Source organism: Sipha flava, unplaced genomic scaffold (assembly GCF_003268045.1).
Source record: "Sipha flava isolate LNK unplaced genomic scaffold, YSA_version1 42_pilon_pilon, whole genome shotgun sequence".
Taxonomy (NCBI): Eukaryota; Metazoa; Arthropoda; class Insecta; order Hemiptera; family Aphididae; genus Sipha; species Sipha flava.
The window spans coordinates 1356561-1377996 of record NW_020273159.1 but is presented as its reverse complement, the minus strand read 5'-3'; the positions used below and the strand labels follow the sequence as shown (position 1 = coordinate 1377996).

The window sequence follows — 21436 nt, the reverse complement described above, 5'->3', positions numbered from 1 at the left end:
AAGCTGTAGTGATCAGTTTCAAGTGATTCAACTATAGTCTTTTTCAAGTTGCGTCATATACTCATGCCAAATTGAATGAATTTTTAAAATTCATTTTTTCTATTTATCTTCTGTTAAAGATAAATATTAGAAAAATAAATGGATAAACAACTAACGTAAATTTGATAGAAGTAGAGAAATATCTCATTTCATACTATTTTACTATTTCTGTCTATTCTAGGAAAGGTAAGACGGAAGTTGCATAGAATTAAGCAGGAAAATTTTTTTGATCATTGTATTATGCAATCGTTTCTTCATCCCTGATGTTAAAGAATGCATGTCCTACTTTTATAACTCAATAGAATAAACTAGTTATTTTGATCACTTTTCAGTAGACTCATGTGCAGATCTCAGTCACCAATACATTAGTAATCGATAAGTAATTTATATCACGAACTAGTTTAGTTTCTTTTGAATAGCTCCGTGTGTAGAAGACCAAACAATTTTGCAAAAGATTAAGATTAATCAAATTCTAGTATTTATTTTTATTTGAGTATTTTTTTTTTTTTTTTTGTAATATATCAATAAAATTATATTACTTTGATAAATACTCTTGAAAGTATATTAAAGTTTCTCATACATATATGTTTAACTATTAAAAATAAAAATTAAATTTAAAGATTATTTTAAATAAAACATCTATTTATTCATATTTTTAGTTAAAAAACAATCTCTTTTATTTAGAAAAGTTTTTAATCATTTTCACCAAACCGTGTATCGCATCCAATTGAGAGCTTTAGCCATTTATATAATTTTTGTTATATTCAACTTGAAATCATTAAGCACTTTTTAAATTTAACGGTACAAATATAAAAAAAATGCATTAACAATTCTGTTCTATTACTTTTTATTCAAATGTAGAACATTTATCAAATTATTTAAATTAATGATCAGATAAAATTATAATTTAAATGTGTTTTTTAAATAACACAATTAAAGGTTATATTTTAAAACATTTTATTGTAGACCGTAGCTAATAATAATAAATCATGGAATCTAATTTTTTTTTATAGTGTGCGTTACATAATAAAAAAAAATTCAAAATCTAAAAATTATACAATAGAAATAGAATATTATTTTTATTACATAAAATAAATTCAAACTGAAAATGTTATAAATGCATAATATTTACACAGGTTTATCGTATTATGTAGTTACTTTAAAAATAATTTCAATAATGTTAAAAATTAAAAAGAAAATTTCATTGTGTTCTTGGTTAACTGATACTTCAAATTCTTCTTAATCAGTGAAACTACCTGAAACAAAATTTAGTTATTTAGATTTTCTCAAAAAAAAATAAAAAAATCAAGACAAATTTAGATTATATTATATAAATTTAAAGTATATTTGGCATAAGTTAAAAACTTAGATCAGCGTGGATTTTCAATCGGTGCTAATGTCTAGATATAGTTTCAATCAGCTAACTCAGGTATTGTATAAATACTAGAAAAAAAAAAAAAAGAGATTCATTATAATACTAGATTATAATGAAATACTCATACATAAATGATGCATACCAAAGCAAAATAGATATTGGTTGAGGTATACACATTTTCATATATCTTTTTCCTGATTTTACACAGTAATACAGGTTGAGTACCATCACACTGTGAATACGATCTTGTTTCAAGGAATTGATTATGTGTAACTCATTCAATTATGTTTGAGTTCTGGATTCTTTGACAATAGTATTATTGATTGCAGTACAGATATATTGATAGAAGTAATGTTAGTTGTAGTACAGATGATTGACAAAGGTTATGTTGATTGTAGGCGTCTATGTTGATAGAAGTTATGTTGATTGCAGATACGTTGATAGAAGTTATGTTGATTGAAGATATGTTGATTGTAGATTATGTTGATAGCAGAAATGAAAATCGAATGTTGATAGAAGTATTGTAGTTGTAGATTAAAAATGTTGATAGAAAGAAAACAAACGAAGGGGCTTCAAAAACGATCAAACAGCGCTATGAAAATGATGCAAGTATAATTCTGCCAACAAGTCGGCAGCCTTGATGACTGGACAGTAGGCTAACCTGTCAAATTCTCGTTGCTAGAATTACAACGGTCAATGTGACAAAAAAAAAAAAAAAAAAGAAGAGAATATCTCACCCTTAAATATTATTTATTCAAACTAAAGCAGTTAATAAATAAAAAACATATAACACTTAAATACAAAGGTATTGTGGGCACCCAGTCACTTATTTCATAAAATATAAGTAGATATAGAGATGCATATATATATATAAATGTTTGTTAATTATCAGTAGAAATCTAAATTCTTTGAATATAATGTGTTTAGTTAATATTTTTAATTTAACTGAATTCTAAAATAGTAATAAGGTAATAATAAAAAATACTTAAGATAAAATGTATTATAAATATACAGAATTCAATTTGTTTAAATAAGACTACTCATTTATTATTTTCATTTTTTCTCAGTATTATTAAATTTCAACAGATTAAACGCTGATTTTTTTTAAACATGCAAGTATAAATAGTCTTAAACATAATTATTGAAATATTTACTATATTAAAAAAAGGTTTCTTTCTCAGAATTAACTAACCTCTTTGTTAATCACTGCTAATGCTATTCGGGGTACCTTCATGTTTAGCCTGATTTTTCTTTTTCATGGAACGCAGTGCTTTTTCTCGTAAACGTTGTTCTGATTCATCTCCTGATTTGACATCAGAACCCTAGTAAGTAATACAAAATATAAATTAAAATTGAAACTGTTATAACTGATTTGTTATATGTATTTACACTTCCTTCAGCTTTGCGTTTCTTGTGCTTCTTATGTTTCTTATGCTTCTTATGTTTCTTATGTTTCTTATCTTTTTTCTTTTTTTTATCATCTCCATCACTCTCCTACACATGAATAAAAATTCCATTAACATAGAAATAAAAATAAAAAAAATTAAATGACATACATCTGAACTTGAGCTGGATGATCTCTTTTTACGTTTCTTTTTTTTCTTTGATTCATCATCTTCAGATGATGTGGATTCTTTGAGTTTTCGTTTTTTAGTTCTAATTTTTTCATTTTCGGAGCTAGAATCTCTTTTGTTCTTTTTTTTAGTCTTTTTTATAGATTCATCAGATGAACTTGATTCATCCTTTCTCTTTGACTTGGATTTTTCAGCATCAGATAGTGATGATTCACGTTTTTTTAATACTTTTTTATTTTTTTCAGGTTTTTCCTAAAGTATATAAAATATAAGTAAATTTTAAACAGATTGAATCTATAAATAATTTATTTACTTATTTAAATATTATGAAAATTAATTAATCAAAACTAAATATAGAACTTTTTATAAAGAACATATGTTCACTTACATGTTCTTTATAAAAAGTTCTATGAGGTTAATAAATCAAAATAACACTCACTTCTTCTTTTTTCTTAGAAACAGGAGATGGCGATTTGCGCCTAGAACTCGATAAATTCCTAAAATAAGTATGTAAAATGTTAAAATAAAATATTTTTCATGATTAAGCACATTTAATATGTAAGTGAAATAATATCAAAATTACTTTTTATCATTGCTACTTTTTTTTTCTGATGAAGGAGAACGCCCTGATCTTTGTCGCAGAGAAGTTTTAGATGATTGATCATCCCTAACACCTCTAAAAATAAAAATTAAAAGAACTATTACCAAACAGTTAAAAAAAAGACTTTTAGATTAGTCTTAATATAATAGTGATGACCAGGGCTCATAACTTGTACTATTTATTCATTTTTTTTTTTTTTTTAGAGGTCCTAGATACCTAAGTGAGCTATACATTTGTTTCAGATAATCAAGAAGCTAAATACACAACAAATTGTATGTTGCATATTTTTGCATATTAAGAAATTTTTTATTTGCTATATCGCTTTTTAGAGTCATTTTTCATTCTGTAGCATTTAAAACATATTTTCTTAACAATAACAAGTAATTATAGTAGTACCTAATTATTTATACTTATAATATTTAATAAATTAATACTTCTATTTTGGTTTAAATTATATATTTATTTATATCATATATTGACGCAATCAGTATTTTAATAATAAGTTTTTTTTTTAATTAATAAAAATAGTATTTTAATAATTATAATGAGTTTGACATTTTTTCTCTCTCTCGCATATTTCTGTATTTTCAGTGCATACTCAAGCATTTCTATGACTATTTTTATGAGCATATTATAACACTTATAACTAACATTTTAAGAGCTATAAGTTATGAGCCTTAATGATGACTCTCACCACATCAGTGAAAATTTATATATGTTTTTCATATAATAAACAAGAATACTGTAATGCAATCATGTATTAACAGTATTATATAATGGATTTATAACATAAAATACTTGATTATGGAAATATCTATACATGTTAAATGCCTAACTACCCTTTAACCCATCAGTACATGTACAAACTTCTTATATGTCGACACGGCATAATGAGCAATTATAATATTGTAACATACTTATATAATTGTAATTTAGATACTTTATACACTTTAAGATATAAGTTATTAATGTATACCACATTTAACATTGTTTATGCAAATGTAGATTAAAGGTTTGGTATACATATATACATACAGGTTATTATTAGCAATAGGGACTAGAACTAGAGGTATAAGAATAATTAAGTGTTATACCATTTCAGACATATAGCCCTTCATTTCGTAAATTATAATTTAGTTTTAAAATTAAATTCCACAAGGACTATTTTATTGCTCTTCACACATCTAAAAATACTAATCAACGATTGTCCTCAAAGATAAAATCTTTTTAACTTACTGTAAGTGCTTAGATACGTCAAACAAAACAAGTTTAAATCTAAGTATTTCTCAATATATTTCTAATAGTGATAAGTAAGGAACGGATTTATATGCTAAAGCATGTATATATTTGATCAAGTTTTTGAAATCTGATGAGTTGTCTCCGATTTAGATCATTTTCATGAAAATAACATTAATTTTATTTTGCAAATTTTAATGTTTTCACCTTATTTTGCATATTTGCAGTTTTATAGTACATATTTTTATTTATAGCACATATATTTGTTTTACCTATATTTTAAAGTTTACAACCATATAGATAAAATGAAGACTGGTCATTATAGCCAAAAATAAAATTACATACTCGTATGCAACATATGAGTATATACAAATTATATTAATATAGATAAATTCATATGATAGAGTTAAACACTTGAACTAGATGGAAACCAATCAGTCAGTGTGTGTATTCATGAGTATATTTTTACAAATAAGACTGTCAGTTTTTGTGTCTAGTGATTTTTATTTTTTATTCGTTTGTAATTTTAAAATGCCTAAAGTAAAAATACTAATTAAGAGTCATTTACAGACAAAGACAGACACAGACATAAACGAGCATTAAGATATTTTTAAAACAGACGGTTCAATTTTGTATTATAATATTTGTGAAATTTTATATAATTAAAATATATATATATATATATGATTTAATATAAGTGTATATTTTGTAACATATTACAGCATTATTTGAAGATCTTTTGTGAATGTAAATCCATTCCCTAGTGATAAATAATAGTAGGTTATTGTATATGCAAAGAGTAATGCAGAGTGTACTATATGTACAATAGCCTTGAGTTTTCTTGTTAAAGAGTAGTTATGTATACTTTTATACATGTAAAAGTTATCAAAAAATAAAAAAACTTAATAGTTTAAGTAAAAAAGGTATGTTATACTCACAGTCTTTCTTTAATTGATTTACGATCTAGTTTGTCTTCAACTTTCTTAAAAGGTGAAGGGGTTCTAGATAAACTTTCTTGAGATACCTGCTGGATTAAAGTTAAATTATTTTTATTTGAACAAATCATTTATTACATTACCAAATTTAAATATTAGCAAATACCTTGGTCTTAGTGTTTTCTTTTTTTACTGGGGAAACTGTTCTTGAATCTTTAATAACACGTTCTTTGCTACGTGATTTTCCACTTCGTCTCCTCTAAATTATAAATTTTAAATAACTAATTATTTCTTAAAATATCAAAATTAAATAAATTTACAAATAGATGTCATAATTATTATACTAAAAAAACAATAGATAAAAAATGTATCAAAAATAAGATTAATCAAACAGAAAATAAATTTAAGTAATAAAAATTAATTGTATGCAATAAATAATATTACATAATAAACAAATCATTGTGGTCGAGCATGACAAGAATGCTATGATAGAACAATTGCTAGAACTTTGCCTTCTGTCTGTCTTCTTAGCCTTCAACAACCACCATCATCTCGAAACTAAATTCTAAAAATTAAATCTACCAACTACTGTTCCAAAATCATTAACAGAGGAAGAGAGTTAATAGGCTTAGTTGTCAATGTTATCCTTCAAAAATTTAAAAAATAATAATATATAGACATAAATAGACTTTATAATTTGATGTAGTTAAAATTTAAAGCATAATAATATTTGTTACTTTGATTACTTGTTAAAATCAATAATATTAGGTTTAACATTTATAAATAAATAAAACTACAAGCAATACTATACATAATTTAAGGGAGTGATTATCAAATACTACTACATACTCTAGATTTTGAACGACTTCTTGAGCGCCTGCTACCTGATCTGGATTTCCTTTCAGGACTTCTTGATTTCCTAACCACAAAATAAAATCAATTTCAATTTTAGAAAAATGTCATTAAAAAATTTGTTATTACAAGTATAAGCATATTAAATTACCTTTTTCTGGGTGATGATTTTTCTTCTCTTTCCCTTTGCCTACGTCTATCACGTTCACGTTCTCTTTCACGAATTACTCTACCTCGTTCTCTGCGATCCCGTTCACGATCACGACGATTACGTTCTCTTTCTCTAGCACGTTCTCTTTCCCTATCTCTATAATATCGATCACGACTTTTTTCACGATATCGACTACGACTAAAACCACGCCTAGATGGACGTCTTGAACGAGAAGTGGAACGGTCTCGTCGATCCTACAAATATAAATTAAATCTATATTATATATTCTTTAGAAAAGCATATTAATTGAATGCCATATAATTTTAACACTTGGTAATGAAACAATATAGATTATATATTATTGATAAGTTAAACAAGGTTTTTATCTAACAGAAAATTCATTACTATTGTTTAGTGTTTAAAAATATATTCAGCTGCAAAAAAAAAAAAAAAATAAATCAAAGTAGTTTTATCACAGAGCTCATATAAAAGAGGACACTATTCAACTAAATCAAGTACATATGGAAAATAATTGATAATTTTAGAGATACAGATATTAAATTTCAATATTTATTATTTAGTACAAAAATCAATAGAAACTTATTTTATTTTAACTACATATAAATACTAAATAAAACTGTCATGTTTAATGTTTATTAGTTTTTCTAATACTTCGGGTCAGACCACAAAATCATCATTAAGAATTTTAATTAAATAACTGAATAAATAATAAATCAAAATAGTTGAACTTAATATATGAGCTTGTTAAAAAAAATTAATCAAACTAGATGCTGATAGAGTTCAAAATTGAGCTCATGATATATTAAAATGCTACAAATTATTAAAAGATTTATTTAAATTGATTTCCAATTAATTATAGTAACATTTTTAAATAATTGATGTTTTTAATTTTTAACTATATTAATATTATACATTATAAACCTTTTTAAAAGAAAAAGATGACCCAAATTTGAAATTTCAATTAGATCTAATTTCCAAAACAATTATTATACCCATAATTAAAAAATTTAAGAAAATATAAAAACTCAAATTATTTCATTTTACAATAGAATTTAAATTATTAAAATAAATTCAATTATATACAGTAGAAACTCAATTAACCATCACCCTCTATTATCCTTCATCGCTATCGTTAATGATGCAGTCACAAACTTGTAGTGGCTCCTATCAAGCGTATACAATTTTTTTCTAATATCCAACATATGCGAAAAACATCACATGAATGAACAAATTGAATTATTTTTTATTGATTAAATCAGTGACTAACGAGTGTAAGACAGTCTTAGTGCTACATAAAATATAAATATTTCAGCTAAAAAAGCTTGAGCATAAAAATAAAAAAAAAAACAATTTTCTGTTAACCTAATAGGGAAGTTTCAACAATGACAGTTGATCGAGTTTCTACTGTATTAGAAAATCAATGATAATTTAACTTCAAGTAATTTTACTTTAAGTTTTCTAGTTAAGACATGAAATTACCCTTCTATCTGAGGATTTATCCTTATCTGATTCACTAGCTGATGAGTCATCTTTATTTGTTCGATACTGCCTTTTTTTCTGAATACTATTTTCCTTTTTCTGAATTTCAAAATTATCTTTTTTACGATCTAAAAAAAAAAAAAATCTTTTATAGTCATCTTATAAGTTTAACCCATATATATAGCAGATAAATACCAGGGCTAGGAGAAGAATTTGATGAAGAAGAACTATGGCTTGATGAAGAAGAACGCCGTTTTTTCTCTCTATGTTTACTAGTATCTCTAGATGAAGATCGTTCTTTAGGTTTTGATTTGTTGTAAGTATCAACAACTTTATCTTTTAATGGAGAAACTCTGTGAAATAAACAGGTATTTAATACTTGACTATAATTTTAATTCTTTAATGACCATCATTTTTAATTTCATGTATTGTAGAATCATGTAAATATTTTAATTATTAAAATTAAACTGTTTTAAACATAATTGCTTATATTCAATATACATGTTTTAAACAGTTAAAAACTTAACATATTAAAAATTGAAAATAAATGAAATAGATAATTGGAGTATGTTTTGGATATATCTAATTTGAATGAAATAAGCATTTTAATAAATTATATTTATATAAATTAAATATTTCTTAGATAGTTAAATTATCTAATTAATAAACTTACGAGGTCTTTGAATTATTTATTTTTTCTTCGTTTACCACAGTAACATCATTTTTAGGTGAGCAACTATGACTTTTTTCTTTTTTAGCCGGAGACGTATGTCCATTACTAACAAGTTTTCCTTTAGATTTTGAGCGAGAACTAAATAAATATAAATTAAAAATAGTCCAAAATTCATAAATAGATATTCGTATAAAACCTTTTTCAATTTAGATAGAAATTAAATTAATACTTACTCTCTTTTAGTATGTTTTTCTCGTGCTTTGTCTGAATCGTGGTCTTTATATTTATCTTTTTCTCTTTCTTTATCACGCTTATCACGATGACGATCTCTTGACCTGCTACGTCGATCTCGTGTATGTGACCTACTGCGACTTTTCCTTCTACAAAAATTTAAAATACAACCATGTCTAAAAAATGTTGACCATTTTTGTTAGTAAAAGTACATAAGTTAATGTAATTTAGAAATTTTTGATGATTCTCATAACCTTTTCTAACTAACTAACTAACCATTTCAACAGACTACAGCTGCTACTCAAGATGAAGTTATATGATATTTCAAAGCATGATCACAACCAACATAATGGACAAAACTTCAAACAATTCATAAAATATAATGAATAATTTGAATCATAATTTGTTTAAAATAAAAATAAAATTTTAACTCTAACTGAATATAAATAACCTTTACAATTTCTTTTTCATCTTACTGTTTTCAATCATAAATAATTTGATAATAACAAAATACAAAAATTTTGAAATTGTCATAAGTTGAGCAAATTGTTGTTTTATTTCAACTATTTGAGATAAGAAATAGTTTAATTATAAAAAAATTAGATCTATAAGAATCTAGTGTTAACCTGGTGTTAGTCGCACTTGTGTATATTACGTCATTCGTCGCACCGCGGTCCTTTTGACCGTGTTATAATTTTCTAGAATATAATTATAAAAAACGTTGTTTCATACACGTTTAGTAATTTTATTAAGACAAATTAATTTTCATACAACTTTAATAAATTATAATTTTATTTACAAAGCAAAAAAAATCAAAACTGATAGTTACTTCCTTACATATAAATTGGGTAGCTAATTTAAAAAAGCAATGTACGAGTTTTATTTAAATTTGTATACTGTATATTATATATGTATGAGTAACTTAAATTAGTAAATAAAATAAATAATAATATAAATAAAGTCCAGAAATGTTAGTTTAATAATAACCTAACCGGCAATTTTAGTTGTAATAATAAAAATAATAACATCACTAGTCGCGATTTGGTCAAAATAACCGCTATTAATGATATACCACATTAATCTTAATTTATTCTATATATACGAAATTAAGTATACTTGGAATATTATAATATCATTTTTAATAACATTATTGAAAGGTATATAGAGTATCAAAGGTTAAAATATAAAACATAAATGTTTTATTAAACATGTAAAAAAAGTGCGGTCATTTTGACCATAGCACAACTAACGCTGGGTTAAAAAGGTACAATAAAAAATAATGGTTACCATAAAAAAAAAAAAAAAAAATGCAAGTTGTGTTATGCATGCACATACTGATGAGGTTGTCATAAAAAAAAGTATTTTAGTGTTTTCTATCATCTCCAAAAAAACCCCATTTCATTAATCAGACGTCACCATACAGAAATATTTTAGGCAACCACTAGAGTGAAACACATTGTGGATCCAAATGTTATTAAAATAATATTTATAATAAGATAAACAAAGTTTCTGCTTGTCTGAAATTAAGCTTTATTAAAATCTCAGTTATTTATTCTCCGGTAGCTAATCAGACAAAAAAATACTACTGTTCTTCAATACACTTTAAATCATTGACAATGAAATTTTCAGATAAAAGCAATAATATTATATATTTTCTTTATATGTATTTTTCATTATTTATTTCCATTATTTTACCAGATTCAACAACATTTGGACTTAAAGACAAAAGTTATTATACTTAAAATTCAAAAAAATGCAGAATTAAAAAATGTATTACTATTTAGCATAGCCATAAAATATTAGAGCTACAATAAATTTTAAACTATATAAATAAAAAATATATTAATTATTAGATATTTTTTATACTAAAAATAATTATGAATTATAAAATAGAATGAAATGATTTATGCACCATACATTCTAAGTAGGAAATTGGATGTTATATATTTCCATCCAATGATTTATGTTCTTTGAACTATATACTAATTTAAGATTAATTTATGCACCCTAATATTAATTAATTGAATTAGTCATATTTTTAAAAGGTTTTTATGTTTGAACATTTTTTTTTTTACAAGTATTGACAGTTACTAAACATAAAGTAAAAATATTACCTTTCTCGTTCTTTCTTCCTTTCTTTTTCTCTATCTTCTTTGTCTTTTTCAAACTTCTTAAGCATATCTCCAACACGCTCTTGATCTTCCTATAATTTATTATAGTAACATTAATTTATCACAAAATGTAAATATTATATAATAATCAAATAACTAGATATAAATTATTTATAAAGAAAAAATACAGATGCAACAATTTACTAAACAAACTATTTTTACCATTTTCTTTTTAAGTTCTTCTTTCTTTTGCTCTATAAATTTAGGAGGAATACCAGATGGTGATTCTTGTGCAGATATAAGTAATTCCCACAAGTCTGTCATAAATACCCTAGCATTTTTTCCATTTAAAAAACCAGTAAGATTGATTTGCATTTTTCTTGGATCAGGGCACTAAATCAAAATTATTTTTCAATTAGAATTGAATTTAAGTTATAGAATAATCAATTTATCTCATTATACAGTATCTGCTTCCAACTGATTGTTTACAAATTCTTCAACAACATCATCTTCCATTCCTAGTAATTCAGTTATTCTTTTACCAATCCATGGTTTGATAGTATCTAGTTTTACTTTGTTCATATCAACCTTAAAAAGTATAATTGTTAAAATATTTTAAGATAGTTACTTGGAAAATATATATAATTTAAAATAATATATTTTTATAATACCTTAGCATTTAAAGATTCACTAAATTTCATTTGTTTCAATAGTTTTTTTTCCTTGTCACTGAACCTAGTATCCTGATCTGCACTAGTGCCCTTAAAATTAAATAATATGCCATAGAATAAATTTAATATCCAAATTAATGAAAAATAAATTGACAGTTAGATATTATTACAGAGTTTAAATTTTTAAATTTTTTTTTGATATGTTAAATAATGTTAGTTTTATATTCAATAGCATGAATCTAAAATACAAGTTGCAATCCTTAAGCTTTGATTTTCAGAATTTTATAAGATTCATCAACCATGACAACAACTGAATTTATTTTAAATAGTTCTAAATATATTAGCTTTGTTTTATATATTTTCTCATAAATTCATGTATAGTAGAACATCGATTATCTGGAATAATGGTAGAGTAGTGTTGAATAATGGTAGTGTTGAACACCACGGTTAATTGAGTATTTTTGTTATTAATTTTTTTATTTATTATTACATTTTATTTCAAGTACCTATATTATATAAATATATATTGCTATATTTTAAAATTATCAGGACTTAACATTAAAAGTAATCAGTCTTTCTTTTTTTGAATCAGAAATTAATTTTCTTAAATACATGACATCATGGAAGTCAACATTTTCAAATTTAGGATGATATCAACTACTTCCATAAGACTATTTATAATATAATCCACCCATTAATCATTTAACTAATATTATTTATCATCATTAACATTTGTCCAATATGATGCTTATGTGCATACTGTCTTTACTTATGATACATACATATATTCGGAAAAATGAGCATGGATAGTAACCATGAACACAGTAATGAACATATATTTTGCAGATTTTAATAAATGTAAAAAAAAAAAAGTATGGTCCCCAAAATCATTTGAAATTAATTAAGAAATAACTTTTTGAAAATTTTTTTATCTTAAACTTATATTTACTTTTAACATTACTAATAATAATTATATCTATAACTTATAATATATTGCACGTGTGTTTTTTTGAGTTATTATTTAATCTGGGGTTTATAATTGGGTTGAAGTATTAATATTTTGCTTAAATCCATTGTCAAAATATTATCAATATAGATTCAAAATGTCCTCAACTATAAGAATAATTAATATATTTAGTTTTTTTTTAAAAATGTAACTGAAAATGGTTCATTAATGGTGAATTTTTGTTTAAAAACTTAAAATCTTATTGAATGAATATATACTTCAGACATGCACGATTTTAATGTTAAATAACTAGAAAACTGGCTTGTAAATTGAATAAATCAAATGCGTACTTTGATACACAAACATAACAAAAATATTAACATTAATTTAATTGTTTTTTGTAGTTTTCCAAGATATTCAGATATGAGAAAGAACTTACTGTATACATAATGCTTCGGCTTCAAAACAACGGTAATAGTATAAACGAGTTGTTTTTTCAAACTATTGATTACATTTAATAACTATGAATAAATATTCACGAACTTTGTTGATGTTACACTTAAATGTAATATTCGCTTAAAATGACGTTCAGTACAACCGCATTAGAAAAACACATCATAACTCATAAAAAAAATAAATCGATTCTCATCGAACAAATCACATGACACATTAAACAATAAGGATTAACGTGATTCGCGAATACGGGAAACTCATAGTTCCAAGTAGGAGTCAGAGAAGCCGTGAAGCCTTTAGTCAGTTTATTTTATTGTAGGCTATAGCACCAAATAATTCATGGAGAAATAAAACTGTTGTATGCGGATACCAGCGCTACCAACACTACAACAATATGTAAATAATTTTATTTATTTATTTATTATAAACGGGTAATAACCCTTTTTGTGTGAGCAATATCAGGTTTACATTTTAAGTATTTTACTGTAAGAACTAAAATTAAAATAATAATAATGAAAATCCATTAAAAATAATAATAATTAGACAATGGTAATAAGCTAATATAAAACTATAAAAATTATTACATTTTTATGTTATATTTCCTAGATTTTATTTTACTTATTAAGAGTTTATTTTTATTGGTAAATTTTAATAATTTTATTTTAATTACATTATTATGATTTTTATACTTTTAATCTTTATTTACGTAGCCAGGGTGTTCTGAACACTACGCTGCTATAAGAGTGATCATAAATTTAGCCACATAGTACCACAGATTATATTAAACTTTTATATAATATGTGATGGTACCACAGATATGTATAATAGCATGTTATTATACATATCTGTGGATGATACCTTCCATACACTGAGATAAATAAGAATATACTGGAACACAGACTCATCATATTACTCTATGGGACTTGTCCATGTTCATATGTTGCGAAAAATTGGCCGTCTCAACTGCCGGGGGTCACCACCGTATGGCACGAATTTGAACTTCCATACAAATAACATTGAAAGACTACACACTTTAACTTAACATAACTTTGGGATAAATGGTCGTATTGCGTTAATTTTTGTTTCAACTTTTTTGTGTTAATGTGGACCCCAAATTTATATCTATCAAAAATAAAAATAAAAAATTATTTGAACAACATTTTTATTTTTTCATTAATAAAAATGTTGTTCATATATATATATATAAAGTTAGGTAATTAATACAAACATAATGTTCATTAATACATAAAAACATTTATAAATGTTTAAATAAAACTAATTTGGAAAGTTTAATCCTTAATGAAGATTTATTTTTTTGTACTTCACGAATATTGTACTTTTTTTGATAGTGACGTATTCTTATATTAATAAAATTTCTACGAATAGCTTTAAATAATGTATATTTATGACTAGGAGTACCAATATCAACATTGATAGGGTGGAATTCAGTAAAAAAAAAATTTTTTCTTTTAGTTAGTATGCTTTTCTTAGCACACTCAAAAATATTTAAGGATACATTTTTTTTCCTTTACAACAATTATTTGAAATGCTTTTTCTAAATGTTGAACAATCAAAGAAATTGCCTTTGAAACAATAAACAGTTTTCCTCTATTAACAGAAGAAGTAAACGTTAAACTGCATAAATATGATTAGATTGGTGGTAGCCCATAGATAATATATAATCATTTTTGTCATACTGGAAGGGAAGTAACGTGAAACACGACGGCTCGTTTTTACAGCCGAGTCCGCGCTCCAATATATTCTTATCTATTTTAGTACTTCCATATAGTATATTTATCGAGATAGATCATAGAGTAATTACTCTATAAGATAGATAAACAATACCATTGATTAAGTGTTTAATCAATGACAATACTGTCGATGTCCACTAAAGATCTGTACGGGCCATTTTTTTTCGGCTCAATCCGGCCCGAAACTTAAACTTACAAAATGCTCCCACTTAAGTCCGGTCCTCAATTTTTTTTTTGAAGTCCAACCTGACCGGGCCCGTTTGCAATATTTATTATTTGTTTTCATCAGTGATCTATTATTAAAAATATCACATACACTAATAATCAAAGTTGGGCGTTATTCGAATAAAATTTTATTTAGATGATTATTTAGATAACATTTTATTCGAATAAATTATTATTCGACTAATTTACAAATACAATTATTCGAATAAATTATTATTCGTCAAATTTTCAAATACAATTATTCGAATAAATTATTATTCGACTAATTTTCAAACATAATAATTCGAATAAATTATTATTCAACTAATTTTCAAACTCAATTATTCGAATAAATTATTATTCGACTAATTTTCAAACACAATTATCCGAATAAAAAATTATTTGAATAATTTTTGGAAAAATTTAAAAATATTGTATAATAAAAAACAAATATTGATTTATATAAGAAAGTAAAGAAATATGTATATAATAATATTTGAATATAAATAATATTTTATAATCATATTTCGTAAAAATATTACAACAATCATAAATAGTAGTAAATAATAATAACAAAAATGTCAATTAATTATTTTAGCAAAAATGAAAATAAATATAAAAAATGACCCTTTTATTTCAACATAGTGTGGCTCTCACGTGTTACGCAAGTAGCAATTACTTTATTTTTGTCCATTTTGGATTTTATTTTAAAAAACTTACCATCTAAAATAGACATACAGTTAAAGTCCGTCATTTCAGACACTTCAATATTATCCACGGATGACTCTTGTGTTGAAATTTTTGAATCTTCGCTACGTATATTCACAGAATTCATATTGAAATAAATTGATATTTTAGATTAAATTAAACACCCTATCACGCATTCATACACTCGCGGACTCGCGCACAGAACTAACGCGACAAATACGACACAAGTAATCATTAGACAATCTACATTTGATGAACATTTGATAAAACCACGTCTTCGATGTTTAGATATCATAAATTCAAACAAATAATTTTTATAGCTATATGCCCATATCTATCTAGTATCTTTATATTTTTGTGTAGAACTCTATATATTTGAACTTATAAATATGAAATACAACATTGAACATACGTAGTTAGTACATAGTATCAAAATATCTGAGACTATATAATATAGTACAGAAACTGGAGTAAACTAGTACTAGTGACAAACTAGAAGAATTATAATCATTATTTCATAACACATATTTAGTAATTAGTACTAACTACTACTATAAATACTAAGATAGGATAACTATGTTTAAAAATTATTCAAATAATATTATGATCACAAATTGTTCCAATAATATTGTTTCCAAATTATTCGAATACATTTTTATTCGAATAATTATCTAGATAAAATTTTGCCCAACTCTGCTAATAATATAGACATATTTTTATTATGATTTATAACAAACCTACTCCATCAGTTTGGAAAAATTTCCTTAAACGCCAATAATCGGCATTAGAATTGTACTCTTATGTTATATTTACGTAGTTTTATTTTTATCGGACTATTCCAAAGAAAGAAATACTACTATTCTACCCATAATCAATCCGCAATATTTATATTATGGCACGGCTCGGTCGAAGCCCGGTACGGGCCAGGTTGGGTATGGGCTGAGTCGGGCTAGTCCGGCCCGTGCAAATTTCTAATGTCCACATAAGTACTTAATTTCAATTATTATCAAGATTAAAATGAATATTCATCAGGAAATCGCTCATTTGGAAGATGTACTATATATCAAAGAAATAAAGATGAAAAAAACCAAAAGTTCCTGCTATAAGTGTGATATATTTATGTATAAAAATCATATGAAATTAGTTTGTGATTCATGTTTAGAAAGCGAAAAGTCTGATAATGAGTCTAGTAACACTGTTTGATTTTTGAAAGTATTTTTTAGTGATGGGCGGTCTTGAATAATTTGTACTATCGATTATTATTTGATTATTCATATATACTATCGAATAATATTATGCAAGACTAAATAATTAAAACTATCGAATAATCGATACCTTTGAATAACTCGAATAATCTGTAGTCTGTACTCTGTATTGTCGATAATTCTTCGCAGTGGCGTAGTTACGGGGAGGGTGTAAGGGATTTTCAACCTCCCATAGATTTTTTTTAGTGATATTTGATTATTATTTATTAATATTTACATATTTTAGTAAAATATTTCGATTTTACTATGATTAAGTATATATTAAAAATTGAGTAACAAAATAATTTTCATTAAATACGGGACATAATAATAATACCATTTTGAATGTCATATTATTAAATATGACCTCGTTTTAAGATGTACTAAGAACTAAATTATACTAAAGAAATTATTTTAAAAAATAAGATTTTTTACAATTTTAAAAGAAACAAATTTTATCATTTTTAATTGAAATGTAATAAATTTATACAATTATTTAAGATAAAATTATGATTTGAAGGGTTTAATTTGTTATTTTAATACAATGTTAGGTTTTAAAAAGTTAATTTCATCTTGTATGTTGTTAGTGTTTTATTTTATTATGGAACATATTTTATTTTATTTAAATTCATATTATTGTGATTATTTAGAGAAGTAAGATTTTGAAATAACTGAAAAAAAAAATGAAAAGGGGTTCATAGCTCCCGAAGGAAACATGATTTAGGTTGAAATAAAAAAAAATCCACGTTCTAAAAAGAAACATCCAAACAATTTAATTAAAATTTGAATATTTGAATATTAAATGAGTGTAATAATTTAAAATTGCTTTGGTTTTTTTTTTTTTTAATGTAATTTAACAGACGTTTATAATTATTAGTGAATTTTAGTCATATAATTTAAAAGTTTTAATATATTTAATATCAGATAAAAACTTATGAAATTTTTACTATTAAACATTTAATGTAGGTATAAAATTAAAAAAAAAAAAAAAAAAATGGAAAGAGGTCCATTATTCTCGAAGGAAATTTTATTTAGGTTGAAACAAATCCACGTTCTAAAAACAATAATAAAAAAAATTAAATTAAAATTTGAATATTTGAATATAAAATTAGTACAATAATTTAAAAATTATGTAATTTTTTTATAATCATTAATGTGATTTGTTAAGAGTTTATAATTATTGGTTATTGTATTTATAAAAAATAATTTATGTTTGACAAAAAAACCAAGTTATATATTTTGTTCAGTTTAATTATTACGCTCTCAAATACAATAAATACGATCATACTAAATAATATTTAGTAAATATGCAAAAACCACTGTGCGGAGCTCATTCTAGCGGATGCAACATAGATTAGTATAACCAATATACATTGGGATGCAATAAATACAAATCACATATTTTCGCTTCAGCCGGCTATGTTCGTTGTCCTCTCTCTATGTCTTCATGATTACCACAACATTTTGGATATGATAAGCTATAGATAAGTAGATAATATTCCATCAGAATACCATATATCCATATGACCACCCACTATAATCACTATTCATCACTGTATTATATTTATATATAGTGACCAGTGCAAGAATAGTGTTGTATTAATAAACTAATGAATCATTGATGAAAAATAATTGTTGACCTAGATATTTATGAATGTATTTTCATAATAGATTATTGAATTTAACTAAAATCGCACGGTTTAGTAATAAAATCAACATTATTGTAAGAACCATGAGTCAAGACGAGTCTGTTGATTACAAGGCCGATTTAAAAAAACGTTTGTCACCTATTCAGTATCATGTTACGCAAGAAAAAGGAACAGAAAGGTAACTATTTAAATTCATTTGAAAGTGTATACACAGTATTTAAATTGCATCATTTAATTTCAGAGCTTTTACTGGAAAATATAACAAAACTACTGAAGCTGGTTTGTACACTTGTGTAGTTTGCAATGAAGCATTATTTACTTCAGAAACAAAATTTGATTCCGGTTGTGGTTGGCCTGCGTTCAATGATGTTATTGATCAAAAAAAAGTGAAATTAACTTCTGATACTTCAAATGGTATGTTGAAAGGATTGTAAAAACGTCTATGGTGTTGGTAGATTATTTTGTGTATTGTCAGGAGATTGGAAACGCTGCTTAGTTAATAACATTTTTACTTCATCTAGTTACAATTGCTTGTTTTAAAAATAATTTTAAATTTCCTTAATATTAATTTACTATAAAAAGAGTGAATTATATATAGCTTGGTGTTGGTCAATGCAAATATTTTTATTTAAATATGCTAAATAATGTATTGCTGTTCTAAACATGAGAAAATATCTCTATAAGATTTTCTTTTGTTCATTTTTTTTTATTTCTTAGTATTTTAGTTAATAAACAAATATGGTATAATATGAGAACATGATTTAAAACTAAACAAGAAGTTTTATATAAGTATTATATTTTGTTAAAATTTTTTTTTTTTTTTTGTATGTATTATTAAATGATTTTAAATAAAAATCAACAATTAAACATTTCTTATTTAAACGAGTTATGTTAAGTATAATGCCTAATAGAAATAATTTACATTGTAGCTATTTTCTTTTAAAATATTATTTATTACATTACTAATTATGATTACTGTTAAATATAAAGTGTAATATATGTTGAACATTTTAATTTTTTTGATTCAGTGTACAGTCAAAATATTTTTAAGTATATAATTTTTATTCTCAGGGTCAATAAGAAAATATTTTTCCTAGACTAAATTTAAAATAGCACTACATATTATAAAAAAGTAATATCTTTACTCTAAGTTTAATCAAAAGAATAAATAGCAATCTTAAAAAGAGTTAGGATTCTATTAAATACAAACTTAAAAAAAAAAAAATGTAAATTATTAAAAATGGATCCTAGTGATAAATATATTCATAAAAAATTATGATTTTATTAAAGCGAATAATTTGATTTCATCAGAAACTAAAAATATATATAATTTTTTTTTTTCTTATACCATATTTTTAATTAAAAACCTTTTCATTTACATTAAATATCTAATGATACATTTTTCATTAGGGCTCATGCAAATTATTTACATAGAAGTATGTAAAAGAAATATTCATGCATTTTCTATTGCAAAATTCTTATAACAGTACAAATTGATTAATTTATATTTAAATAGTTGTATTCTTGATTGATATTAATCTACACAAAGCTTGGGTTTTTTTTATATGTTTTTGTTTCTTTAGTAGTTAATTTTATCATTTAACTACAATAAAAAATTACTTTCATAACTACTGATTTTCATTAAATTTTGATTATACCGTTGTTTCAAACAGTCGTTTTTCAGTGTATTAATGCTTTGGATTAGATTAGTAAATTTTTTTTTTACCATGGTAATAATTTGTGGTGTTGGCGGCGTTTCCTTGGTTCCTCAATTATACAAAACAATGCTGTCGCTTATGACGGTGATGGATACAGTTGGAGCAAATTTGCTGTTATTGATTACCAACCCAGGTATGATAAGAACTGAAGTGCAGTGTGGAAAATGTGATGCACATTTAGGACATGTTTTTAAAGACGGGCCACCACCAACAGGACGAAGATTTTGTATTAACAGTGCTTCAATGAATTTTCATCCACTAAAGCTTGACAAATAATAGTAAATGGTAATTTTTGTTTATCTTAAATATGATTTTAAATATTTTTTATTACAAAATTCATTGTTGTTATACACTATTAATGTATTTTTTTTTCAGAAATGAATTGAACTTATTATATTAGTTTATATTTTAGTTTTTCAACTTATATACTAATACACTACATTCATTTTTCTTAACAAGATGGATTGAGTCATTTTATTATCTGTTAAAACTTGTTTGTAGAAGCTTCAATATTTAACTTATGTTTCTCATGTGTAATAATTTAATTATAATTGATAAGCATCCATTAAAAATAAAAATAAATGTGTTTATTATAAGATAATTTTTATTTGGAATTTGATAAATGTTTGTAAACAATATAATGTTCTAATTATTTCCTCAAGAGAAAAAACAAATTTGTTGAATATATTTATACATGCTAAATTATAAAGACACTAAACGGTATGCAAATGTTACACATGCTAAAAAAAGTATATATATATATATATATATATATATATATATATTAATTATCACACACCCAAGAACAAAGAAA

General features: G+C 24.4%; 2 protein-coding genes across 7 annotated transcripts; one reads left to right on the top strand and one right to left on the bottom strand.

The window, feature by feature from the left end:
• Positions 1 to 1148: 1148 nt before the first annotated feature.
• LOC112689161 (serine/arginine repetitive matrix protein 1-like) lies at positions 1149 to 13656 on the bottom strand. 5 transcript variants are annotated; one of them, XM_025562716.1, is made up of 20 exons: positions 13335 to 13656; positions 11950 to 12039; positions 11741 to 11866; positions 11501 to 11671; positions 11282 to 11370; positions 9170 to 9316; positions 8937 to 9074; positions 8459 to 8616; positions 8264 to 8391; positions 6764 to 7017; positions 6610 to 6679; positions 5927 to 6019; positions 5764 to 5852; positions 3572 to 3664; positions 3428 to 3485; positions 2971 to 3240; positions 2804 to 2908; positions 2607 to 2736; positions 1557 to 2092; positions 1402 to 1482 (listed from the first exon to the last, which is right to left on the bottom strand). In XM_025562716.1, the coding sequence occupies exons 1-18, from the start codon at positions 13341 to 13343 to the stop codon at positions 2614 to 2616; spliced, it is 2211 nt and encodes a 736-aa protein (XP_025418501.1). In that variant the 5' UTR covers positions 13344 to 13656; the 3' UTR covers positions 1402 to 1482; positions 1557 to 2092; positions 2607 to 2613. The 5 variants fall into 5 exon arrangements, with proteins under 5 accessions (XP_025418503.1, XP_025418501.1, XP_025418500.1 ...); XM_025562715.1 differs by having other exon boundaries at positions 1557 to 2075; XM_025562717.1 differs by having other exon boundaries at positions 1557 to 2070.
• Positions 13657 to 18651: 4995 nt separating this feature from the next.
• On the top strand, positions 18652 to 21082 carry LOC112689151 (peptide methionine sulfoxide reductase MsrB). 2 transcript variants are annotated; one of them, XM_025562698.1, is made up of 4 exons: positions 18652 to 19082; positions 19146 to 19318; positions 20756 to 20907; positions 20998 to 21082. In XM_025562698.1, exons 1-3 carry the CDS (start codon positions 18910 to 18912, stop codon positions 20896 to 20898), a joined length of 489 nt encoding a protein of 162 aa, XP_025418483.1. In that variant the 5' UTR covers positions 18652 to 18909; the 3' UTR covers positions 20899 to 20907; positions 20998 to 21082. The 2 variants fall into 2 exon arrangements, with proteins under 2 accessions (XP_025418483.1, XP_025418482.1); XM_025562697.1 differs by having other exon boundaries at positions 20720 to 20907.
• Positions 21083 to 21436: the final 354 nt, after the last annotated feature.